The sequence below is a fragment of the Terrapene carolina genome, unplaced genomic scaffold (assembly GCF_002925995.2).
Source record: "Terrapene carolina triunguis isolate 2854851 unplaced genomic scaffold, T_m_triunguis-2.0 Scaffold58, whole genome shotgun sequence".
NCBI classification, from domain to species: Eukaryota; Metazoa; Chordata; order Testudines; family Emydidae; genus Terrapene; species Terrapene triunguis.
In genome coordinates this window covers 103,744,061-103,771,065 of record NW_020664409.1, presented here as the reverse complement: position 1 = coordinate 103,771,065, position 27,005 = coordinate 103,744,061, and the positions used below count along the sequence as shown (strand labels likewise).

At 45.0% G+C, this 27,005-nt stretch overlaps 1 protein-coding gene across 1 annotated transcript in view; it reads left to right on the top strand.

Annotated features, from left to right (window-relative positions):
- Positions 1 to 27,005, top strand: part of COL22A1 (collagen type XXII alpha 1 chain) — a 304,788-nt gene that overhangs the window by 14,001 nt on the left and 263,782 nt on the right. The window contains exons 2-3 of the mRNA XM_029913401.1: positions 18,399 to 18,559; positions 22,904 to 23,470. Of these exons, the coding sequence (XP_029769261.1) occupies positions 18,469 to 18,559; positions 22,904 to 23,470 (658 nt within the window). The 5' untranslated portion in view covers positions 18,399 to 18,468. The remainder of the gene's footprint in view (positions 1 to 18,398; positions 18,560 to 22,903; positions 23,471 to 27,005) is intronic.

Sequence of the window (27,005 nt, the reverse complement as noted above, 5' to 3'; positions counted from 1 at the left end):
GGGCTTGACAACCAGTATGCTGGAGTCATGTCTGTACTAAGATAAGCAAGTACACCCTGATGCTAGGGACTGTGGACAAGTTAAACCTGGAAGGTAAAGACCAGGTTCCACGTGACCAGCACATGGATAGAGCCTGCTGTACAGGGATTGGTTCCTGCAAAGTAATCAAGCCAATCCAAAAATGTGTGATTTAATGTATAGCAAATGCAATGTAACATGTAAATGTATATAAAGGAAGAAGTTGTCTGTGTAACTCTGCATGTGTGATACACCTTATACTCACTCCCAACACTTGAGTCTGATCCACTCAGCCTAGCTTTGCTGTATGCCAGATAAAGGAACCTGAGTGACAAAATCCAGAATCGAACTGAGTGTTTTGGATCCCAGACAACTGGATGAAGTCTTCTCCCAGAACAGGGCAAGGTGTTCTGGATAAGCTGAGTGGAAAAGGTCTCGGAGGGAATCCCAACAGCTGCACTACAAAAGAGCCCTGGAGAGGGACTGTTGTACCAGGGAAACGGGAGTGATGTTATTTATTGGAAAAGCGCCTGATAAACAGAAACATAGGACAGTCGGGGGGCCTGAAGTAGAGGGGACGTGGTGCCCCTTCTCATAGGAGGAATTGTTCAGGAGGGCCAGAAGGACTGTTGGACCAAAGGAAAGGCTACAGGATCCCAGGAGGGCTGAAGCTGACTTTTGTTTTAATCTAGAAAAGCTGGGTTTTTGGCTCTTGACCAGAGGGTCAAAAGTACCCTACAAGCCCCTGGAAGACCACTGGATGTAGGGAAACTGAGGCAAGAGACCCCTCTCCATGTCAGAGAGAGGAAAGCTGCTGCTACCACAGATGTATTCTTGTCCTGCAGCAGCTCCTGTGAGTTCTGCAATTCTGACCTGTAGGTCAGAAGTTTTTGCTCACTTGATTGACTTGCTGTCTGACTGGCTTAGCCGTCCTGGGATGGTGTCCAACCTGACTTGCAGTTTGGTAATGTTCTCAGCTTGTTCCCTTCAACGTCTTTCTTCCTTCGTGACTTCAACCCTCAGCTAGTGGAACTGGGCCCCAAATTCCTTCCACTTGTGCACGGAGTCCCTCCTGCTCTGTCGAAGCATCTCCACCTCAATGGCCAGCTCAGCATGTGCACTCTCCAATGCCTGCTTGGCCTTCTCAAGTTTTGCTCCCTCTGCTCTGCCAGCTTCTCCACACCACAGACAGTTTCACTCCCAGTATTCCCTTGTTCTGTGCTGACTGGATGGCTGGAATTTGGTGTAGTGAGGGACTGTATCCAGCCCTGCCTTTAAAGGGACAGTCCAATACTACTTCCTTTCTCCTACCATTTGCCTGTATTGGTTATCAGGTGCAAACTGCCCTTTGTGTCGTTGAAATTTCCAGTTTTGCATGGACTGAGCCAGGAACAGAATCCAGAACTCCTCAGTCCCAGGCCAGAATGACTGACTGAAAGCATTCGAGCCCCTCAGGTTTTGTAAACCTCTCACTGTATAAAGGTGTCTTCTTTTTGTAAAGAGAACTATTTCTCTCATACTCGCGTGAAAGCTGCCATGTTAGAGGGGGCTACAGCCCATGTCTTGCAGCAAATTTGTTACAGATCAGGGAAACAATCAGCAGCTCCTCTTTCCAAGTCATGTACTTTAATGGCTAGACAACACTGCTTCCAGGGCAATAGCTTCAATGGGGAGGAAGCAGCAGTACCAACTGTCTCCTTTGAGTTATCCTGATGTCTCTTCTTGAACTGTGATGGCAGGATATCTCTTGCACTGGCTAGGTACGTCCACTTGTCTCCCTGGGGCACGCTGCTGGGATTACATGGCGTCCCGTGCTAACAACTGCCAGACAACATTCTCTTCTTCCTGAACATCTTACAACTGCTGACTACCAGGTTTGTTCTGGTGTTTAAAAAAATAGTTAAGCAGCTCTCCTTCAGTCCTAGGGGCTGTGTGAGCTTGTCTGGTAATGGCAGATGGTGCTTTAGTTCGCCATTTATCACAAAGGACAAGTTTGTAGTTGTTTTTGTCAAGCCTTAATAAATCACGAAGGAATCAGTAAGGGTTTCTGCTTTATGGCAACAAATGACCTTGTATGCACCATCAGAGGGAAAATAATACATTACTGGCTGAAACATTCAAGTTGGTGTGCTTAGAGTTAGGCCCCTGGAGGGGAAATTTTCAAAGGCACAAATGAGTTAGTGCCAAACTCCCCTTAACTTTCAGTGGGGGTTGGGACCCAGATTCTCATTTGTGCCTCTGAAAATCCACCTCCTCCGTCCATAATTAGTCATCCAAATAATTGGCCTGATACTCAAAGAGGAGTGAGCATGTAAGGCTTCCATTGGCTTTATAGAGGTGGTGCCTAGCACCTCTGAAAATCAGGCTTCATAGTTAGGTGCTTATGTGGGGATCCAAGGGGGAACATTTTGAGTCCCTGCCCATTGTAGTGTGTTTGAAGACCCTACAATATTTTGAGTGAGTTGTTTGTGTGCTATCCCCATTTTTACAGATGGAGAAACTTGGCTACAGAGAAGTCAGTTGACTTTCTTAAGGTTACAGAAGAAATCTGGCTGTGTGAAACACCGCTCCCAGATTTCCTGACTCGCAGGTCTGTGCTTCAAACACAAAGCTGTCCTTCTTCTGATGTTATGTGAGGCTTGCGCTGAGCCTTTGAGTTTCAGGGAAAGCCTTTCATGCCTTGTTGAATTTAAATGTACCCATTCTTGGAATGGGGAGTATACTGGTGAAAAATGTACCCATTCTTGGAAATGTGGCTTAATGGAAGTGGAGAAGAGGGGACAACATGGACAGGAAAGTTCACATATTTTCTGGGAGTAAACTTTTCTGTGTTATAGGGAGATCACTTTGTATTAGAACCAAGCTCATTTCCAGTAGGCTTCAGTACCAATAGGACAAATGTCAACTATCTCTACTGTATGCTGTAGGTATGTACTGTGACGCTATGGTTTTTACAGGGCCAGCATCCCTCTAACCTCATCTCTGTGGTTCATTGAGCACCAAAAGTCTTCTTAGTGCTCTATGGAACAAAGAGGAGGGCAGGGCTTCAAATAATATTGAGCAGTATGATGGCCTTCTAATTGAGGGCCGGATTCTGCTGCCACCCTTACTCACGCTGACCAATCCCTTCACCTGCAAGTAGTCCCATTGCAATATCTTGCAGATGAAGGTACTACTCATCATGAGTAAGGGTGGAAGAATCAGCTGTTAACTTGTGAAATGCTGCACTCGTGAGCTGTAGTAATTGTTTTGGGTCACTTCCAAATTACGGGTGGTATTTTTTTTTTTTCATAAGCACTTTGCCTTGGCCTAACTCTGCTCCGATTGTAGTAAATGAAACTAAATGAGTTTTACCTCTCACTTCAGTGGGAGCAGTTAGCCCAGTGCTAAGAGCTTTTGAAAGTCCCACCTTAAACCCTTTATACACTTGTTCTGGGGAATTAAAAAGCCATGAATTCATGCAGAAAAGATGAGCCGGAATATTGCTGGTAATAAATATTATTCCTGATACACGGGTCAAGATGTGATCCCAGTCACTGAACAGAAGCTGTTGTCTTCTGACTGCTGATCAGTGGCTTATGTGAAATGAGTCTTGGCAGGCCTCTAATGAACAGGTGCCCATAGCTCAAACCACCCCCTTCAACTGGTGCTAGTTAACATACTTTCTTATGCTCTCTGCAGATTAAAGGCGAGATAGTGCCTTTGGGCGATGCCCTGAACAATTTGTGTAGTATAAACTGCACTGCCCCAAAGCTAGCTGTGGGAGGCACTCCTGTTAATCTCAATTCCCCCTGTGTTCCTCTCTTGGTTTGTATGTAGGTGGTGGTAGGGAAACGATTGGAGGCCTTGAAAGAGTGCCGTTTACTTCCCTGTGCCCTTGCACTTGGCCAACTGAGTGGAGGAAGATGGAGACAAATCTCTGCCTCTCCTGCCCATTTGCTTGCAGGGCTGTATCCAGTGATCACAGGCTGTGCTTTGCGCTAGAGCTGGGCCCAAGATTCAAACAGATCTGCTCGGCTGAGTGGGGGTTTTGGCCAGGTGAGCCGACCCTCCCCTCATTCCCCTGCTTGGCTGAGTAAAGCAAGAGCACAGTCAAGCTCTACATGTGTATGGGGACTAAACTATGCTTTCCACCTGAAGGTGTCTCCTCTTGACTGAATGGAGCCACATCGAAGGGGTATTGGGGGGAAGCTTGCCGAGTTGCTGCATGCCTTTGGTTAAAGAGAGGACTTCAGTTTAGTTACATTAATCTGGCACCTTGCACCAACAAAATTACCTGTAAATAATTGTGAAGTCTTCAGAGACTTTCTTGAGAACACTTCATCTTCCGGTGCAGGAGGGCAGCTCCAAGGGCCTGCACTGCTTTACTCCAGTTCTGCGTTGGTGTCACTCCATTGATTGCTTTGATATACACTGGTACAGATTTGGAGCAGCACAGTGGAGTGAAAACAAGCCCCAAGATGATATTCTACTGTAGCTTTCCTTTACGGCTAAGTCGTTGAGTCCTGCCATTTGTAATTTGATGAAACTTAAATATGTTGAACTAGAGTACTTTGCCTGCCCTTGCACGATCCTTTCAATAACTCCTGTTTGTTCGAAGGTATTTCATTGTCTCAGCTACTTCAATTCTTGAATGGTTGCCAGTGAAATAAAGTCTCGTTTGTGTAATTCTTTGGCTGAGTGTCATAAAGTTGACACTTTTATACACTGTAACATAGGGAATAATCTCATGCCTCTAGGACACAGTTAGGAGCAAGATGACAACTTGTGAATATTTTCCAGATACAGTAATGGCTTAATATATGTAATGTTGAACAGCAACACCAGTGATTAACGTCACAGTGGAATGGAACAATTTATAAACACTTTGCACAGAAAACCTTAAATATGGCAGCTTTGTGGCCATGTCCTTGCTAAGCTATACTCCTGTTGAGCCTTATTTGCTATCATTTAAAACTGGCCTCTTTCCCTTTAATGCCTTCAGTTTATAGGAACTTCATCTGAAAACATGTAGATGCATATTCAGTGGTGGCTCATCAGACACATTTGAATACTCAGTGAAAACAATGGATTAGCCTTCATAAAAGTCTCCCAGAGCAAAGATTCTAGAGACCATGACTGTGCGATGGTATAAAAGTTTGACTGGAACGGCTACACTCTATTTAAATAGTGAAGAAGGCCTGAGTGAAGTTATGCAAATCATTCCAAATGAGTAAATGAATCAATCCTAAACAGAGGAGGTAACTGATGTCTAACACTACTACGGCAATTATAGGTAGGAGGATGGAGTTCACTGCTATTAGCTGTAACACAGGAAAGACTATGCTGAAATGCATGTGAAAAGTAGAATGTACTCTGCCAATCCTCTGTTCTCCTGTGGACTTCAGAAATAGAAGAGCTAGATAAGGAAGAGATTTATAGCCCTTGAAAGAGCTTTTTTAGAATTCTTGAGATCTTCTCCTATATTTTTGCTTCATGTAAGCACAACCATCCATTGTGATCAACCTGAAATAGAAATCTCTGCTTCCATGGCGGGGAGAGACAATGGGAGAAGTTTGTACTAGATAATCAGGAAGTGATTAGTGTGTCATTTTCAGGCTGGTTTAGTGTCTGTCTGTGCTGTTCCTAGAGACGGGAGCTTTGGATGGATGAGTTAAACTCTCAACCCTTTCTCCTGCTCAAGCTACTGTGGTTCAAAAGAATAAGTATAGGGAACCAGAAACCCCGTCATCTAAGCTGAGAAGGCTGTGCCAGCACTAGAGAACCTATAGCTCTTAACAATTTTTAGCATCAAGCGAAGTCATTGCACTATGGGCCACCCATTCTAGAGATAAGACCATCCCCAAAAAAGCTATGGTTGAAACAAGATATGCTAGGTCTAGTGACAGCTCCAGCTCTTCCCCATCCCAAGATGTTTTCAAAGTATGAAGTGGAGTAAAGTGGTGGTGGTCAACGTGAGTAAAGGTGGCAGAATTGGGTCCTTTTTCATGTCTCTGGACAAACTTTTGCTGTATGAACGATAATAATTTTCAGGCTCTCTAAGTAAGAATTGGTCCTATTGTGATCCCTTTATATTTTTTACATTTTACATTAATTTTCCTTAGACACTAAAGACTTCTGTGAAGGATGCAAGTCATTATGCTGCTGTGGCATATTCAAAGCTTCAGTCTGGATGTGAAAGATCTAGTTGAAGCACATTTGAATCCAAATAGTTGATTTATTTTTGTAGACAAAATTCCTTTTCAAATTTCGGATCTCACCCCAGCTATTTGCATGCAGCACACGCCATGTGGAAATGAAACTGCATCAACTGAAGGGACAAGTCTATTGCATGTGAAGGACTAAAAGCCTGCACTAAACTAGGGATACATAAATAATGAAGAAAAATGTACTTTCGTAAGGATCTTTTAAAAATGTTTTCCAAGGAAAGTACAGCAAATGCCAATTGCTATGGAGACCAGCAGTGCTTTGTAAGGAACTTTATTTGGAGGTACTTACTGTGCATTTGTGTACAAATGAATGAACTGCTCTTCTCTGTCTGAGAACTCATCATCACCTGGTGTTTGAATTCCCTTATGAGCTGCTGCTCGGAAGGCAGAAGCAATGTTTTGAGTGTACTGATGAAGTAAATGAAGGACAGGTGACTTGCTACCCTTAAATTAAAGTTCCTTGTTCTTGGGGCAGGTGCTAATGGGGTCTCTGCCTGAGATTCCTATTACAGTTCATTAAAAGTGAGTAACTCTGAAAAGTGATGCAAAAATAGAATCATGGGGTTCCATGTTGGGCTCTTGGTAATTTAAGAGGCCTTTTCCCCCCCCTAACTCCTAGCCCTGCCTGCCACTCATTCTGGGCTCTGAAAGCCAAGCTGTGCTGCAGTCTAAGGCATAACAAGATCTAAAGACTGAAAGCTGAAGTTAAATAAATTCAGGCTAGAGCTGAGGTGCAAATTTGACAGGGTAAACTAACCACTGGAATACCGTAGTAGGGATGTGGTGAAGTCTTCATCCCTTGAAGTCTTCAAACCAAGACTAGATGCCTTTTGGGGTGGAGGGAGTAGTGCGCTAGCTTAATTGCAAGATATGGGCTTGATTCAGGAGATACTAAATGAAATACTTCAACCTGTACTAGACAGGAGGTGGGACTATATCATAACGGCCCCTACTGGCCTTAACATCTGTGAATCGGAGTTCTTTCCTTCTCATGCACCACCACTGGCAATAATAATTCCACAGGCCAATGTAGGCTCTCAGTAACACCTGTGCAACCCACTTGGTCTTCCATGGATATACACTGGAAGAACCTGACAAGAACTTTGTCAAACAATTCTGCTGCACAAGAAGGAATAGAATGCAACTCAAACTCTTGCTCTGTTGTCTCTGCAAGGATAAGAACGGCCATACTGTGTCAGGCTAAAGGTCTGTCTAGCCCAGCATCCTGTCTTCTGACAGTGGCCAATGCCAGGTGCCCCAGAGGGAATGAACAGAACAAGTAATCATCAAGTGATCCATTCCCTGTAGCTCATTCCCAGCCTCTGGCAAACAGAGGCTAGGGACACCATCCTGGCTAATAGCCATTGATGGACACCACTGGGTGTCTAACTCTATTCTCCTCACTCTAACCTCTGCTGCTCAAGTGTTGAACTTGGCCAGTGCTGCTTCTGTCAATGTTCTGACCAGCTAATGCGCATTGTCCCTGGCTTGTGAGGGAGTGGGGGTGGTTTTGTGTCTGACATCTAGCATCAAACACTGCGATGTCTTGAAAGTGGGCCTGTCCTCAGAGACTGTCTCAATGTCCTCTCTAAAGCCCACAAGGGAAATGGTGACATATGATGCTTACAAATTCTAAAAGCGGGAGATGCTGTTGACCTACATGTGTTGACTTCTAGATCTCTTCTCCAGGCTCTACAGTTCCTTCCCAAAGCCCCTTTTTTATTAAAGCCTCTCCCAGCTGAGGCATCTTCTCCTTCTCCTGGCTGGCATCTCCTGCCAGAACTTCTGCCTGGCTGGGGTACAGAGCTCCTCTCAGGTCCTATCTCCTCCTGGGCCTCCTCTCTGTCTGTGCTGGCTCCCTCTTCTAGGATACGCTGCTTCCAGGCCTCCATCACATGACCTTGGCATCTGAATCCGCACCAGGCCAGAGGCTTGAAACAGGACACTGGGACATATGTATGTGGCCAAAGCCCAGCACTCCTGTTGCTGGGAGAGACAGCTATGTTTTGCCAGTGCGTTATTCTTGTATCATGCTTGGAACGAATCAGGGCTCCAAGTTTTTGGGTACTTACCTGAACTGAAACCCCTTCCTCACCATGTTCAGCTACCACTATTGCTAATCCCAGTATCTGGCTTTTAAAAACCAAAATTCAGTGGGATGAGTGGACAGCTACACGCATCAGGCATGTTTTTCTCTCAAGGCCAGCTCGGTGCTGTGGGATTCTACAAGGAGCAATTAAAAGAATTACAAGGCATGATGGAGGGAGAGTATTAAAATGACCAGGGCTCAGTATCATCCTTCCCTTTGTTCGCACAGCTCCTTATAGTCTTTCAATTGTTTAATGATGCTCTCTCACGCTGGGACCTTCTTTTGTCTACGGATGCCACTGCTTCTAAGCACTGTATAATGAATGAAAAGAAGGAGCGGGGTGTGGGGGGGGGAGAGAAAGGAGCTGACAAAAAATCTAGCAGGATAGTTCGGATTCCTTCCAGTGAATGTCAGGACTGTTGATCTGTCTCTGTCTCTCCACCTGCCAGAGGCACACGGGGCTGGAGCAGGACATGATGGATAGAATGAGTCTCGGTTGACCCTGCCCTCAGCTGGTGAGCTATGGGGGTCCAGGCTTCCCACTGCTGCCAGTGGGAACACGTCGGCCATTAATACCCTTTGTCCAGGACTCTGTGGTGTGAGAGTTCAAAGTGGGCTGCAGGCTTTTGGAAAAGGAAACTGAGATCTCTCTCTCTCTCTCTCTCTCTCTCTCTAGCTTCCTGAGGCGTCTCTGTGCAGTGCTGCTTTCCTTTGGTCTCTCCCCATCCTTTCTGTGGGAGAGGCCCAGGAGTCCTGCTTCAGTCTGCGACAGTGAGACCAATTATTGTAAAACTAGTGAGGTTTGCAGGCCCCTGCCTGGCTACTTCTTCTTCTTCGTTTGCTGCTTCCAGACACTACTTTTTTTTTTTTTTTTACTGGACTCCTTTTATCTTTTCTCCACCACTGCCTCTGTTTTTCTTCTTCACTGCTTTGAAGGCAGCAAGAGAGAAAGGCACAGGCTCTGCTTTGCGACAGGGCTCCGGCTGCCAATATTTGCCATTCATGGAGCTGTAACTCTAGGTTGCATTCCCAATTTCAGGGGAGTGAGCAGTTCCCCCCCTCTCCCCCCCCCCCCACCTCAGCCTGCTAGTGACATTACAAGAGCTTTGGATTAAAACAGGCAACTTTGTTGAATCTGTTCGGCTGTTCGTGTTCCCCACACTTGCTCTTTCCTCTTTCAGCTCACAGATGGAGTGAGATGACTAAACCCCTTGTGGCAACGAGTGCTTTCGTTTGCAGTGTCTGCTCTGGGATAGACTGTGCCTTTAGCCATAGCCCTGGGCAAGGGATAGCTGCACTGTGCTACTCCAGGACGCGCCCTCAAGTCACAGTTCCCTTGCTGATTCCCCTTTGCTCTGGAGAGAGCGTCAGTTGGTGCTGGTCTGTACCAGAGTCAAATTACAACCCCTCGGCACTGGCTGTGTGTCAGGGCATATATCTCTAAGGCTCCACCAACTGAATGCCTCTCTGCTCCAGAGAGGGAGTAAGCAGGCATGCTTATCCTCCTATGCCTGGATCCAAGGTCCTAGTAGCCCAAGCAGAAGTGTGAGGGGTGGATGGGTCTGGCATCCGTTGGCAGAGGCACACTCCAAATCCCAGTCTAGCCTTGTAAACCATCCTGAACTAAAAGAGCGGTTGGGAGCTCAATTATGGACCCCTTAGTCAGACGGGTGAACTATTATACTGGTGCAAGGAGTCCCACAGCAACCCTTGCTCCCATGGGTGAGGAGATACTTGGGCAAGGAGATGCACTGGAGTCCAGGATCCACCACCTGTCCCTTTATTTGGAAAACTAGCAGCCTATTTCAAAACAGATTTAGGCTGTAATCCCATCCATACCCCACTCCCAGGCTCTGGCTATGTTAACCTTCTATATAAAGGCATGACACATGGGCCCTTTTATTGACATACTCCTGTACTGTACTAGAAAAGAAAAGATTAGGTTTCCCTGGAGGAGCTGGAATAACTTCCCTGTGGATATAAAAAGCATAAAATGGGCCCTGTGGGGGTAGACTTTGCCATAATGAACTGCTTGTAGTCAATCAGCCTTTTCCTAGTAGCCTACCTGGACTAGAACACCTCAGGCCCTGCTTGGCAGAAAACAGGGGTCTTGTAGCTTTCCCCATGCCGGCTCCACATGTCTCTAGAGATCAGCTCCAGTGAAGCAGCACAGCGGTCTCTCAGCTAAAATATTCGTTTTCCTTGGCCACATGTCTCCTTCCCCAATATACTGTAGCAAATCCACCTGCTGCACACGTACAACACAGATGTTAATACCTGAGACACATTGTATCATGGACAGAACCCAGTACGAGCTACTCCAAAATCATAAGTCTCTACCATCTGAGCTATAGGAGCTCCGTTTAGACTTCACTTTGGGCCTGATTCTGGTCTCACTTAAATGACTGTTAATCAGGAATGAATCCACTGCAGTAAGCAAAGGGTATCAAACTAGTGTAAGATCTGAATTGGGGCCTTTCCCCTGAGGAGGCCAGCTGGCAAGGGCCCCGGCAGTCTATTAGCCAAAACTTTCCAGCGGCCTGGCACCAAATTCAAATGTGATCTGTCGCTTTTGAAACCTGTAAATGCATTTAACTTTGGCCCAGAGAAAACAGACAAGTATGTGGGTGGGCGTGGCAGGGGAATTGTGTTTCGGAGATGTTGTCATGCTCCTATCCATTTAAAAAAAGAGGTGGGTGTGTGGAATGGGGATTTGGAAAGAGATTTTTGGCTATTGACTATTATTATTTAATCATTTTATTGCAGTAACGGCTAGTGGGCTCAAGCACGGGCAGGCCCCAATGTGCTAAGGACCTCAGAGATAATGTAAATTTCAGCCCCTGCCCCAGAGAGTTTACAATCTACAACAAGATTTAACACGTGAATGAGACACACAAAGGGGTTTGGGGGTAGGCGAGGATGGGGTTAAAAAAAAAAAAGGATGTTTTAGCTCAGACTAGTGTTCTGTGTGGTTCTCAGCCGAGCAGTAGCTATAATCAGTTCTTAAGGTGAATACTGTGCTAGAATAAAATAAAATAAATCTTGAGTTATTTTCCCATTGTGAATCACTGAGCACATATGCTCAGGGGCATTCCATCTAGGTTTTAGCCTGCAGACTGTGTGTGTCTGCAGCAGGCAAAAATACCTCGTAAAGTCCTCAACTGGTACTTAGTAGAGTATTTTAGAACTGCTACAATTTGGCAGGAGACCAGTAATAGCTCGTTTTAGACAGTCTGCAGGGAACACATTTACAAAAGAGATCAGTCTGACAGATGCATGGTCTCAGCATTAGGCCAGGGAGCAAGGAATTGCTGAATTCTGAATCTGACTCTTTCTATCAGTTTGATCTGTGTGTGTAGATTTATTACACGCACAAAAGTACAGTAGCAGAATATTATTAAGGTTGCAAAGTCGAGCACTCAAAAGTTAGGAAATGCCAAAATAAAGGTTGCCTATGCACGTTTAATTTGGCCTCTTTGTGCATGTGCTTTATGACGCATCCTTCAATACAATGTTATCTGCTGTTTTTTTTCCACAGAAGTCCTGCCTCATTCAGTGCACAGGATGGACAGTGTTAATGATCAGTTATTCAATATTATTGAATTAATTTTAGGTGCCCAATTTGAGACACCCAAAACCTTATTTTTCAAAGGGCTAGGCATTATATAGCACTTTTAAGCACAGCACCCACTGACTTCAGCTGTAAGTACTCAGCACTTCTGCAGCTCAGCCCTTGGGTAACAGGTTGGGTACCCAGGAAATGAGGAACTTACAATTAGTGACCGCTTGTGAGAAGATGGTTTCAGTGACTTGCCCAGCATCACATAGGAACTCTGTGCCAGAGGCAGAGAGAGAATCCTATTCTCCAGGGCAGCATTCAACGGCATTGACCATGAGACTGGCCTTTCTCTTCCTGCAGTCTTCTGCCACGTTTCCTACGCACCTTCCAACTTCTGCAACTACCGAGGCAGCGGTCTGACAAACAGCCTTCATTACACAGCCCTGCTTCGTCCCCAGAGCAGGTCCAGCTGGCCTTCTCACACACAAGCTGTGAGGGGGTGGAGCATTCACCGTCTGGTCAGTGCTAGGAGGAACAAAAGGCTCACGTGTGCTGAATGAGGATGGAATCTTTGGAGATTTCAACTGTTAAACTCTAGCACGTATCAACGGAGCATGTGCAAGGTGTGATTTTTTTTCCAAAGCCTTCTCATTCAGACAGATTTTCTCAGGGGTGGCAAAAGGCACATAGTAAATCTCAAGTCCCTGCTCCAAAGCAGGAAAGTACCAGAGCTATTCAAAGAAAAGGTCACCAGAATGTCTCAACGTGGGCAAAACAACATATTTTCCTTAGTCTGATCCTCAGAAACGGCTGAACTGTTTTGGCTGAAATTTTTCCAAAAACAACCCCCCCCCACACCCCCCTCGGCTGAGGCAGATACCTGGCATGGAAAATGTCAGTCTAAATGGCTAAAGTTTGGCAAAGTTATAAACATCTGAAAACACGGTCTTATAATGTGAAGTGTCAGATACCTTTAATAACAGGTAGTGTTACCAGCTCCACTGTAAAATGTATATGTAAAAGGGTGAGGAGGGGTAATGAATGATACTTAATACTTCATAGGGATGAATTAGATCACTAGATATTACTGTTAAACTCCTGTGGGTGCCCTGAAGTTCTGCATCATATACACATAATGTAATGATAGTAAAATACAAGAAGAGGGCTAATAGCAGGGATGTGTAATCTGATGAGACAGTGGCTTTGTCCATCTTGGCTAACACTTACATTCCCAATTTTAGATGGACTGTACCCCAGATTAATTTCATGCCCTCTTTAACACATCTACAGTAGCGACAGCACTTCACCCCACTCTGTCTGTCAGCATCCAGTTCACGTATCACCCTCCACATCTTTCTTACAACTCTAAAGATTATTGTTTTCCCCTGAATCAGTGGCTTTCTGGCTGTGGGACTCAGGAATCTATCAATGCTGCTTCTAATCCATCTGGATTAGACCTGATTAAACTGGGATTTATTCGCTTGAATCACTTAGGCCCTTCAGAAAATTTTACCCAGGGTCTTATAGAGAGAGGCCTGAGCATATCCCTAGGGGCCTTTAGACAGCAAAGATGGACATTTTCAGGATCCCAAAGTGACTGGGATACCAGTGTTGTTGTTTGAGGATGTAAGTGAAATGCTGGTGCTCCTTTGTTTATTAGAATTAACCGGGAGTAAGTAGTTCTTCTTACTATTGTTCATATTACAGTAGAACCTGGAGGCCCCAGTCATGATCAGGGCACTGTTATGCTAGGGGATACCTGCTCCCTGCTCTGAAGGGTTTATAGTCTAACTTGAGACAGGAAACAATCATTAAATATAATAAACAAGAGAAGGGAGGAAGGACGGGAGAAATAGTGTTCAGATAGGGCAACGGTGCATTCATTGATAGTTCTGAGTCACTTGACGGTCACGCCACTCTCCATTTCTCCTTTATAAATAAATGAAGTCCGCTGTCTCTGGCTGCCATTCATTCCAGCCCTTGCTGCTTGGCTGACTTCTTGTAGGCATCACAGCAGAAGTTGGTCTTGAGAATGCGTTTGGAAGGGATCAGTCATTATGGGCCCATCTTTACTCTAGTACAGACTTTCCGAAGTTCTGCATTTGCCGCAATGCATGGAGCTTCCGATACAACCCACATCAAAGTCCATAGGAGTCTTTTCATTTCATTTTGTGGGCTACAGATCAGGCCTGTAATGCCTTAGATGTTCCATAGATGCTATCAGAAGAATCTTTTAGAAAGCTTCAAACAAAGGTATGTGGAGATGCAGATTGATAAAAATTCTCTCCTCCACCTCTCTTTTACTTGGTCCACTTCCTGCTCATCAGCAATAATTCAGATAATTAAATTACCTAGTTGAGTAGTCTGAAGACACACGCTCAACAAGCTGACTATACGGAGATGCAGAATTTATTAATGTGCTATATTATTTTTCTGAAGTACTATATAATTAGACACCATGCTTCCACCTCAGGCTAACCTCTTCTTTAGAGATGGATACTGAAGACATTCATTAGGGTGACAATGCAAAATCATGTTAAGAATGCAGAGTACTTGGGACATTAAATTTACATGGCCCGTTGTCAGATTTAGTGGCACAGGAGTAATGGGATGAAATTAAGCCATGAATAAAAAACTGGACTCAGCAGCAAGAGGAATGTTTCAATTTATGTGATCTGTTATATTGTCCCATCCCAGCAAATGTGCAAGGAGCTTGAATGCGTGATACAGCCGTGTCCATAACTAGGCCTGTTCCTTACATTTCACCCTGAATAATTGATCTTTGCAGCATCCGTGTGTGATCTGTGTACGTTTGCTGCTATCAGGTGGAAATAGTCTTCAGAGAAACAGTGGAAATCCCATCACTCAAATCATTGAAACAGGTCAAAGTACTAGAAAATATCTAGTAGGAAATAATGGAATAGATGGTCTAATAGGTCTTTTTCCATCTCCAACTTCTGCAGTGTTTCTGATATTTCTTAAAGTTTGCCATAAAAGCAGAAGCAGGAAGGCCCTGAATTAAACTGTCTTGAATTTAAGTACCTTCTACTAGTTATACAGAATAATCTCCTGCCCGGCTGTACCCTTTATATCCGTTTTTTGCGTCTGTCCCCTTATCTTCCCTTTTTCAAACATCATTTTTCAAGTGACGACTTTTTGAATACACGGGTCAGCTTTCCCTCTTTCCCGCCAGTTTTCTACCTGTGTAACTCCATTGACTCCTGTGGATTTGCTTCTGCATTTCACTGATGTGACATTGTAGTAAGCTTCTTCAGAGAGCCAGATTTGTGACCTGCAGGGCATACCTGTGGTTCTTCAGGGCCAGGCTGCCAGCAAGGGTGGGAGGTTCTTCTCTCACTGCATTTTCCTTGGCTTTTTTTTTTTTAAGCTATTAGGAGAGAGGCCATAATGTGCTGAATGAATTGCTATCAAGGGACCATTGACACGAGTTCTAACAGAAATAAGCACATTATAAAATACAACAAAAATAGAGGCGTACACAAGCAACTTAATTCAGCTCTAGATCTGCTCTTTCCCAGTGTTTTCTGGGTTGCAGTGTCAGGGCTCCATTTCTAGCATACCCCAGGAAGCCCTGTCCAAAGAACTTGGGTGTAATCTTGGACAGAAGCTTGACTTTTAAAGCTCATCTGGAAAAGATATGTGAAAAGGTAAAAGGAAGGACTAGACTTGCCTGAAAACTCGCGGTACAGGGGTGCCGATGTGGGCACACTTTGAACCATGACTTCAGCACTGATACTCGACCGCTGGACATTACGCACCAGTATGGATGAGAAGCTCACATACCAAATCTCCGGCGCTGTGATGACAATCATAACTGGAACATTATCAACACCATTCAATGGTTGCCTCCACCCAAAATCTAGAGAGAGGCAGACACAGCCCAGGAATACACTGAACCTTGGCCAACCTGAATTTACCAATTCACCAGTGGCATCTGACAACAACAAGGACCTCCAGAACCTTCTGAAGACCTGTCTGAAATCTTGCAAGCCTAAAGCTCATAAAACTTTGTTATTCAATGTTGAGGCTCATTAGAAAGAATTCGGAGCTCATGCTAATGTACCAAGACACATCCGATTCCTAACTCCACAAAAGTGTTTCCAGGGGAGTTTGAAAGCTGGAAATACATAGTCAGCATTGAACCAATTTCAGAGAATCATGTGGCAGATGCTGTCATCTCTCTCACCTCTGGAACGTGAGACAACTTACAATGTGACTATAGACACAGAGATGGATTAAGCTTTTGTGGGGCCCTGGGCCAGAGCAAGTGGGGGCCCCTCCCCACCCCTTCCACCTGCAGTGCCCCTCCCCCACTGTGGAAATGGGGTTGGAGTGCGGGGGCTTGCCCCAACCCCACCCCCCGCCCAGTGCTCCTGCCGGGAAGTGGGGTGTGGGCGGGGGGGCTTCCCCGGCTCCCCAGCAGGACAGCAGGGCAGGACATGCCCTGACCCTGCTCCCCGGCAGGATCACCGGGCGGGGTAGAGCGGGCCAAGACCCTGCACCCCCACTCCGCTCCCTGGCAGGAGCGCTGGGCAGGCGGGTGGATCAGGTTGGAGTGTGGGGGCACCCACTTTTCTGTGGCCCCTGGGCATAGGTCCCATTGGCCCAATGGCTAATCTGCCACTGTATAGACACCATTCACAAACTATGGACTATATTGTAAATCGGTGCCCACGTCGATTGTTTACTAGCAGCATCTCAGACTCACACCAAGAAACTTCTGGAGCTACCTCCCCACTGGCTCACTAATGCTGACATGGTGATTTGAACGTTGCTAATCATTTTTCTTTGCCGTACAGAAGAGGAGGAAGAAGAATCTCCTGCTCCTGGATCTCTCCAAAACTAAAACGTTCCCATCTCTGCCAGGCACCTCTTTATCCCTCTGTCTAGGAAGGGCTTGAGAGAGGAAAAAAATGACTTTCTATTGTAACCTCAGAGTCAGCAAATTTTGATTTTAGTAAACTAAAATGGGAAGTGACTTCCATAGTAGAAGACCCCTCACTGAAAATACCTTGCCTCCAACTTTGCTATATTAGTATATGTGGAAGTGTAACTTTATTGATATAAGTAATCCTGTTGACTTCAGTGTGACAGACCACTCAGAATAAAGTAACACACATATGTAAAACATAAAACAGAATTCTCCAGCCTGGTCATATATGATTTTTGGCAGGTATGATGGTCCGCTGGGACTGAAAGACTCTTACATGCTACATGGGGCACATAAATTATGAGGAGAGGCTGAGGGAACTGGGCTTATTTAGTCTGCAGAAGAGAAGAGTGAGGGGGGATTTGATAGCAGCTTTCAACTACCTGAAGGGGGGTTCCAAAGAGGATGGAGCTAGGCTGTTCTCAGTGGTGGCAGATGACAGAACAGGGAGCAAAGGTCTCAAGTTGCAGTTGGGGAGGTCTAGTTTGGATATTAGGAAACACTATTTCACTAGTAGGGTGGTGAAGCACTGGAATGGGTTACCTATGGGGTGGTGGAATTTCCATCCTAAGAGGTTTTTAAGGCTCAGCTTGACAAAGCCTTGGCTAGGATGATTTAGTTGGGGACTGGTCCTGCTTTGAGCAGGGGGTTGGACTAGATGACCTCCTGAGGTCTCTTCCAACCCTAATCTTCTATGATTCTATGAATACCAGAGTTTTCAAATAAGTTAAATTGGGCTGAAAACTCCCATAGCCATTTTCAATATCATTGGCTCTTAGCCTTCTGAAAGAGACTGACTGATTGGAATTTCAGTGGTGGGGTTATCCAAAAGTACACTCTGACTACAGGTGTACAAGCTATTTCAATTCAGTTATCACTATGCACCCTTCTCTCGTGCCAGTGTTTCAGAGCCTCATTGTGCCATAGTGACACCTGCTGGAAAAATTCTGAACACCAGCCCTTATCTGGCCTCAAGGCTGCAACCCAGCGAGGATAACTCTTGCATCAATAACATTCACCAGCATGTTTGATTTGGGATCCTTCAGATTCCCGTAGCCAGTTAACTCATGCAGGTTCTTGAGCATTTACATTTCAGATGTCTGATGAGAATGAGCAATTCTCTTTTATTGCATTTATTTTCTGATACGCTGTCACCTCTAATATGTTGTTTCTAACGAGTGTAGGAGGATGTGTGAGAAGCATTGCTTCTCCATGCCCATATGTGATATCAGCTATGGGATATACAGCGCCCAATTCTTCCTGCAGTTACACAGGTGTAATGAGTTATATCTGTACAAATGGGCTCTTAGATTTTACTTCCTCCTTTTCAGACAACTCAGGCTGCTCTGCATTGGCAGGAGCCTGAGAAAAGACCTTCGCTTTTGAAAAGTAGGTGAACTCCTTGCCTCTTTGTCTGGGTACAGCCCTTGCCTATTCAAGTAAAACGAGAGCCAGAGGAGACGACCCTAAATGTGCAGTTCCCAGAGCTTGTATTGCTGCTTTTGTTTCCTCCACAGTCTTGCGCTTCTGTTCGTTAATAATTGCTCTTCAATTTCCTCTTTTTTTTCCTAGGCAAGGGATGGATTTATAGACCGTTTCTCACCACGGCGAAGAGGTGAGCGTGTCTGAGAAGAAGGGAGATATGCCCCTTACGGGAAGATATCGAGTGCCTTATGTCTTGATTCTTCTTGCACTCCTCTGGGGTGGAGAGAGAATTCGGGCACAAAGAGCAGGTATGTACTGATGCTCCTGGGACAACCTAGATTTTTACTTTGCTTGGGACATTACGCTTGTAGAAAAAGCTAGCAATGCAGCCATCCTTCCAAATATCATAAGCAGACCTCAAGGAGAGAGGGTAGCTTAGTGCTGCAAAAATCTGGACTTCGTTAGAATCCTATAACCACTACAGGACCAGGACCTACAAGGGTTAGTTCAGACCTTCAGTCTTGCAGGCTAGACTGAGTTGCATGCAGTTTACCCTGTACGGGCATGATCCAAACCCCACTGAAGGCAGTATCAGTGTTTCCATTGACTTCAATGGGCTTTGAATCAGACCTTCAGGGTCTTTCAGATGATACCGTAAAAACTCAAGTATCAGAGGGGTTGCCATGTTAGTCTGGATCTGTAAAAAGCAACAGAGAGTCCTGTGGCACCTTTAAGACTAACAGATGTATTGGAGCATAAGCTTTCGTGGGTGAATGCCCACTTGCGTCTGCCACAGGACTCTCTGTTGCTTCTTAAAAACTCAGATATCCTGGCCTTTTCCACAAGAGACGGGGCCCTCTGGTGTCCTTAGCTAATTTTATACTAAAATGAGAGGAAACTGTAGCCATCCCCCTCAAACACAGTAGCAGGCTGCTCTGAGTGTATGAACTATAGATGTAGTTTGTGCAACACTTTTTGGGGTGAAAGATGCTATATAAATGTACATTTTTATCATTAAATGAGCAAATAATTAGTAAAAAAAAGAATAAACATCATCTCTTTCTCTGTTTGCAAATCGCCCACAAACAGGTTATGATGGTAACAAACTTATTGGTTTGTTGAGCAAAGAATTTCAGTATTAATTCTGGGCCTGTCGTTTGTCTGTGAGCTATTTTGCTTGGAGATGGGTCACATGGAAAGATTCTGTTTGCTGACTGAATGGCCCCTCACCCTTAGAATCATGTTTCCATTGACCATGTTTCCTGTTAATAATCCATTTCTTTCAAATGAGTTGTCTCTGCCAGTAAACGGTTTTGTTAAAATATTCTTAGAAACAAGGAAAAGATTCTCTGTGCAGTGGAAAGGAATATGTTTGAAGATCTGGACCAGTGTTCACTGAAAACCTTTTGCAGCATTTGCTTTGCTCTGTCAAGTATATCAACAAAGAATCACTGATCCATGAAGGATTAGCTGTGTTAAACACAGGGTTTTCTTGTATTAATTCCTGAATAAACCTCACTGTCTTTACCCCAACAACCTTGTGTTGTGGACAGTCACCCCTGAATGGAGAAGGGATTCTGTCTCTCTGCTCTATATGGTTTTAAATTACACTTACTATCACCTGCTGAGATGTGCTAAAAGAAGGAACATGCACAGACATTGCTGAATATGTTTAAACCTTTTGTGTTCTTCAGTTAGCTCTGCTTAATCCCTTTTTGTCCAGACAGAATAGATTAAGGATGCTGGACTTTTCCCGTAGCCTTTAGAGCTGAGGACCAGTTTGGTTGAACTTTACAGTTAAATGACACATAATGTCTGTCTATTGGGCGGGGAACGGAGCAGAACTAAACTCGGCATTCTGACTGAGATACATGCACATAGCTTAATCGGTGTCTCATAGCATAGAACCCACATGTTCCAGCCAGAATGCACCCTCAACTCATTTTGTGAGAGGTATATTATGTTTGTCCGCTCACATAACGATTGATTGATTATTGGCTGTTCGGTGTTCCAGGCATGCCCAGATACACCCAGCCATTCAACAGGTGAAGTCTATCAGCTGGACACCGTTAGCAGGGTGGTCGTTCATATGGCTCCAGGAATGTGCATGGTGCTGTACAGAGATGATGTTCCATAAAATGTTCATGGTCAACAGCAGAAGAATAGGTTCAGAGGCGTTCATCTGCAAAGGGGTTAACACTAGTGATCGGTGACCCTCACAAGGGCTTGTTCAGATAAGCACAGGAAATATGGGATCCTGTGACCTGTGTAAACACTCTACCCTCTATCGTACAATCCTGGGAGCTATCTTCTTCCCCTCCAAACACTGCCCTTCTAGCCCTGCAATAGGATCCTACCACAAGTCATCTTCATGTGTCTGGGCAACCTCCCAGTAGAGTTGGCTTCTTTGGGACAGCTGAGTGGCATATCTTTCCCCCCCCCTTAGCAGATCTGCACTCCTCCATGACTCCCACCACCAATGCAGGAGCACAGAGCGTGTTGCCCAGATGACCCCTGAAGATGACTGGCCGCACTTGGGAATTCCTTCCTGTGGGGTACCCTCAAGCCCTTTCACACAACCCCTCCGGGGAAGAGCTGAGGGGGGGGAAAAAGGAAATTAGCTGTTGCCACCAGCTAATTAAACAACATGTGCACAAACCTCTTAAGACACAAAAATCCAATTCTGTTCTTTAAAAAAGATAAATTTTAATAATTAAAAAAAGAAAAAAAGAAAATGCATCTGGGAACTCAGGCTACTGCTAGATTTTAAGAGTAACTACAAGGATTAAGCACCAAGAATAACATTCTTGAGGTCCAGCTTAAAGGTTACATGCAAAACAAAAGCAGCAGGGTTAGCACAGAGGAATCCACAAGCCATAAAGAAATAAAAGGGATAAACCTAATCACATCTTCCGGGACATTTCCTGGTCTACTTGCATATCTGGGGTTTTAAATGAGTAGTTTCTAGGTATGATACTGATGATTTTTTTTCATACTTGGCCCAAGCTTCTTACAGCATAGTTCTGACCTGTCTGCCTTTCCCCAGGAGAACAACAACAGACCAACAAAAGGGGAATCATTTTTCAATTTTAAGAAGTTCTAGCCTTCCGATTGGCTCTTTTGGCCAGGTGCCCACTCCCTTCCTTTTGCCTATGCATAGCAGTGAGACTTTTTAAGCCTTTACAGGTAGAGCAAGTAGAGAACAGCTACTAAGAGGGATTCTATAGCTACTGGCTGGCTGGGTGTCCATAAAAGGGAGCTACCTTCCCCCCTTCATTCATCACAAGGGTTATGGGATGGTTTTCTAGCAGGCACCTGGTTGGGTCTGCTGTGTACAGTAGCTGGGTTCAGGGCTAGACTACAGTGTCAGTTGGTCTGAAGGAGGCTGTTACAGCAGCATCTGTGGATCAGCAGGATATAGGAAAACCCTGGCCCCTTAGCTCTGACTCTGCAGCAGGGGGAGAGGTGGCATCGGAGCTACCACGCCAGCTCTTCAGCCCCTACATGCCTCTATTCTGAGGTGTTCTTCCCATGGCAGGTTATTCTGGCGCTATGGGCCCATTTTGGCAGCAGGGCGGCACTTGCACCTCCCTGGAGGATCTGGGGCTATGACCTTCCCATTACATTAAAATAAATGACATTTGTATAGCAGCTTTCATCTCGAAGGATGACTTAGCCCTTTATGAACTCACACATACATTCATCACTGATAGGGACAGTTCCCACCGAGTGGCACATTCTGATTATACCTTGTGTCGTCTGTCCTCCCCCACCCACTGGCCTTTTTGTGGTTATGTAGCATATTGGCTTGCAAATGCTCAGGCAAAGCAGGAAAAAGTGATAGGCTCTCCTTGAAGGTGGCTGCGAAATATACTACCAGTCTGGCTTCCCGGTGCAAGAAAATGGCAATTAAAATGTGTTGTCCTTTTGGATTACACAGACTTCAGATTATGAATATTTCAACTGAAGACAAAAGGCTGGTTGTGGGGGTAGGGAAACACTTCCTTTGCAAAGGAACTGTACTTTGTTGTCAAGGAAGCCATGCTACTATTCAAGGAATCGTCCCTTAGTCAACATACACTGGCAAACAGACTAAGAATAAAAATAATCTTGTTATAAACTTGTCTCCCCGAGACATTGTGGAGAGGAAAATAGTTGCTTGTAGCTAAGCATAAATAAATTAACACTATCATTTGAGAGGGAACATGGAAGCTTCACTATTCAAGGTCAAGGTTGGCACCGGCATGGTCAACACAGATCTCTTGAGCCGACAATATATTTTCAATGCGCTGCATTGGAAGTGGGAATGGAAAAGGGATTGCTGATGTTTTTAAAAGAGAAGAGCAGCCTCATATACATGCAGACAGTGTAGGCAAAAGGATTGTGTGGAGACAGAGCAAGCAGAACAGGAAAGGAGAGGATTTGAATTCAAAGTAACAGAGGTGTCCAGATCTACTATAGATCTCCCAATGTTGATGAGGGGGAAATCACAGGGAAGAAAGACTGAAAACTTGTGCTCCCTCTCTGGGACAAAGAGAGAGATGCCTCCAGCACTGAGTCAGTACACTGAATAGATATGACTAGAGAGGTTGAGGGATGTGTGATGCTCCTCTTCCAGCTTCTCTTAGCAGTATCTTCCATTGCGCCTACAGGTTGCAAGAATGTCCACTATGATCTTGTCTTCATCTTGGATACCTCTTCCAGCGTGGGTAAAGAAGATTTTGAGAAGGTCCGCCAGTGGGTGTCTAATCTGGTGGAGACCTTTGAGATCGGACCGGACAAGACCCGTGTAGGAGTGGTACGTTACAGTGACAGGCCAACCACAGAGTTTGACTTGGGAAGGTACCAAACTCGTGAGGAAATCAAAAAAGCTGCAAGGAACATTAAGTATTATGGGGGTAACACAAATACCGGGGATGCCCTCCGGTATATCAATACCTATAGCTTTTCCAAAGAGGCTGGTGGGAGGCCTAGTGACCCACCCATTAAGAAAGTGGCTATCCTTTTGACTGATGGAAGGAGCCAGGATTATGTCATGGATGCAGCCACTGCGGCGCGTAAGGCTGGAATAAGGATCTTTGCTGTGGGAGTTGGTGAGGCCTTAAAGGAGGAATTGGATGAAATTGCTTCCGAGCCTAAATCTGCTCATGTGTTCCACGTCTCTGATTACAATGCCATTGATAAAATACGAGGGAAACTGAGACGACGGCTCTGTGAAAGTAAGTAAAGACATTATTACTGTAACAAAAAGAGAATTGTAATAGAGTAATCCTTGCGTGGCTGTGAAAGTCCTATACAGATGCTCCTTCATTCTCGTTTGTTTGTAACTCTGGGTCCTGTTCTCTTTCTCTCCCTCCATATTCATTGATCCATCCATCCAATAGTGTCCTGAATTTTCCACTTTTTAAGAAGCCACTTTACTGCTGGTGGCAACCATGGTCTATTTACTTCTGGGTTGTATGGGCCAAAGCAACATTAAAGAAGGGTCAACTTCCAGTGGGATCAAATCGGAGAGGAATTTATTTATATATATATAATTTTTTTTCTGGAAATGGAAATTATATATAAAAGTCAGTCTCTATCTAGATTCTATTTTTGTTTTGATTTGACTCATTTGTGCATTATGTAGTGGCCCACTGGAAACGATTTGATTTCTTACACTCTGTATCCAATGTATTCTTACGTAGAATTGAAGTTTTATCTCATCTGAATTTGGTTGCAGCATCCTATGCAGCCTATGTATGGGGTGGGGTCTGGTTCCTTACTGTGCGGTCATTAGACAGTAGAGTGGAGTAGGGTTAATCCATCACTAGGCAGCAGCACTGGAAATAACCATTCTGAAGCCAAATGAGATTTAACCTGAGTAAACACTTTGTGTGGGGTGCCCAACGGAGGCATTGCTGTGCCTGATATGCTCTGCTATGACTGGTATCCCAGCTCTTTAGCTGGAAAAGCAGGCACCACCCATCCGTGGCCCACACGTAGGGGCTCCCAGCTACTGGGTCCACATACACCCGGTTGGCTTTGTGTTCAAGGTATTTAAGGTTGCTATGTGTCCTAGAAATGAAACTCATGAGACTGCCCTGCATTGTGTGGTCTGAGTTTGCAGTCTCTGTGTGGCACTGTGACATGATGGATGGTGATGTCCCTTCTCCCCATGACGTTGTGTCATTGTGTGCTGATAACCCAGCATTGTTGTGGACTGAATCAAACATGGCATAATGTGTTGTGACATTGATTCATTATTTGACTTCAATTTATAAACGTTCACGTGCACAGGCACTAATCACACCATAGAATGGAATCATGCTGGATGTCTGCTAGATGTAGTGTGGATCAAAGATGTTTGTTCTCCTTACACTAAAATAAATCTCTGACGGTCTTATGCCTCTAGGGTTCCAGAGAGATGGGAACAATTATCCTCTGCCATGCTGTATGTAACACTGGATATGCCCAGAGAACATGCTGCAGCTATACATTTTGATGTACCCAGAGTGGCTTGATGTTGCATTGAAATATGTGCCAATTCCAGTAGAAAAGTTTCTTAAAACTAGTACTTGCAGAACATATTACCATTTGGGTCTCTCTCCGCTTATCAAGGAGTCATTTGCCCATTTTACCAGGTGGAATGTTATCTTCTTATGGCATTCTGATCGCAGACTAGGCCCACAGTACATGTATGTAACACCTGCTTAATTAAAGCCCAGGGAATTATGAAAGGCCTATAGCTTTTCATCCTGAGGGCTGGGACTGACACTGCTCAGAACTATCTGCTTTCATCTGCAGGAATGACTTGGATGGGGAGAAAGGACGCATCCTGAAGTGTGGATGAAGAGCAGGGGTTTAGGGTTATTAAACATAGGGAACTTCTTGGGGAAGGGATAGATTACTAAATTAGTGGGTTGCTTTCTACATTAGACCAATGGGATCCAGACTGCTGGTAATGACAGTTAGGAGGGTCGAAGGGGGGACATTGTTAAAACTAGGAGCTAATGGGAACCATGCAACTGTCAGGGCAGGACACCGGTTGGACAATCAGATCTGCTAAAGACATCAAATGACGAAGTGAAATTAAGACTTCAGGAGTGTGGGATAGGACAGTGACTACTGATTGGGCTGGGGGAAGGGCAGTCAGGGTGAAAGAAGCAATGGCTGAATAATGCAGCAAAGTTTCAGCAAACACAGGTCTATGCAAACCAACTCGGCTTGCCACGATGATGTATTGCCTCTTGCTATGGCTGAACTGATCTTGCTATATTATTTAATGAATGAAATATTTAGGGTCAGATTAGAGCTAAACCCCAAATAAATCTCCCAATGGGCAGAGCAATTTGAGATTGAGAAAACTAGCGAGAGAGGCTATGGAGGTATCACCAAAGGAGGCAGCAAGACAGAGATCAGGTAGCTTTCTTAGGGTGAATAATGTAGGGGAGAACTGGTGTTTACAGGGGGAGGGTGTAGGGACAGGACACATGCTTGGAATGAAAGGGAATGGTGGAGCTGTAATTTCTGCACTCTACTGGCCAACAAAGATTTTTCTCTTCCAGCCCTAACTCTTAGCATACTATATAAATGTGAGGATCAGCGCAGTGGTGCAGATCCTGAGGTTTGTGGCAGCAGCTGCTCCAGAATAACTTGTCACTTGTCTCTGGGCGCACTGGATTTCCGTTTTGAACTTTCATTATTCCTTGCTATATCAGACTATGATTTATCATTGCGAGTGAGTCACCGAGTGCATTAATAATACTTTAGGCTTGATCTGATACTATGGAAATAAACATTGCACACTTGAAAATAATACATGCGCTCAGCAGACCCTGGGTCAGTGGCTGATATTTTTACCAAACTATTCCATTTACATTCTGGACTAGAGTTAGCTGACCAACTTGGGCGACAGCTTTGCCGATGGCAGGAGGAGACGTATTGCTGTACAGATTCCAGGGATGTTCCATGGGTCTTCACCCTTTCAAGATAGCGTTTACATGTGTATGATTTAGCGACAAGAGCAGGCAAATATGGAGACTATAATGGCAATATGGTGCCAATATATCTTTGATAGGTGAGTGGTAGGGTGAGTGGAATGCTTTTCAGAGGGAGAATGTAGCTCCCATTAGAAAAACTGCAGGTGTAATCCACACACCTCCTGGGTGTGGTGTTCTGTCCCATCTAGTGGCACCGAGACCACTTGGAGAGAGATTGTGTCTGCTCTACAGCCTTAGTTAAGTGTCATGTGACTTTTAGCTCTTGCAGTAAAGGCTCATGCATTTAGCTCCAGAGGTCCCAGGTTTGATCCCGCCTGCCAACAACCTGGGTCTGTCGGGGTTGCCCAAGGACAGAGGCTGACTAAGGTTGGGAAATGCTCTCAATTGAGATTTAGGACTGCAGGGGGTGGACCATGGAAATACCCAGACCGTTGGGGCTTCTTTCCTAAAGTAGCCAGCACTAGTTACAGCCAAGGGCGCAGAGGGTTGGTCAAGGCCTTCCACTTTAAGAACCACTCCTAGGCCTCAGGAGAACTTTCTTGCCTTTCAAAAGTTCTTTGCCTCTCTGGGGGCATGCGGACCAGTCCACAGTTCACTCCCATTTTCCTCAAATAGCTGTACCTTTGAAATAGGCATGTTTATTGCTCGGTTAACTGCTGCTCGCTATGATGTAAAGGGCAGTAGCACAACCTCAGTGGCTCTCATCTCTCCTGCTCTCAGATGCTTGGCTGTGTCTGACTGGAAACAGCGTGGCTGAGCCAGCAATAGAGGG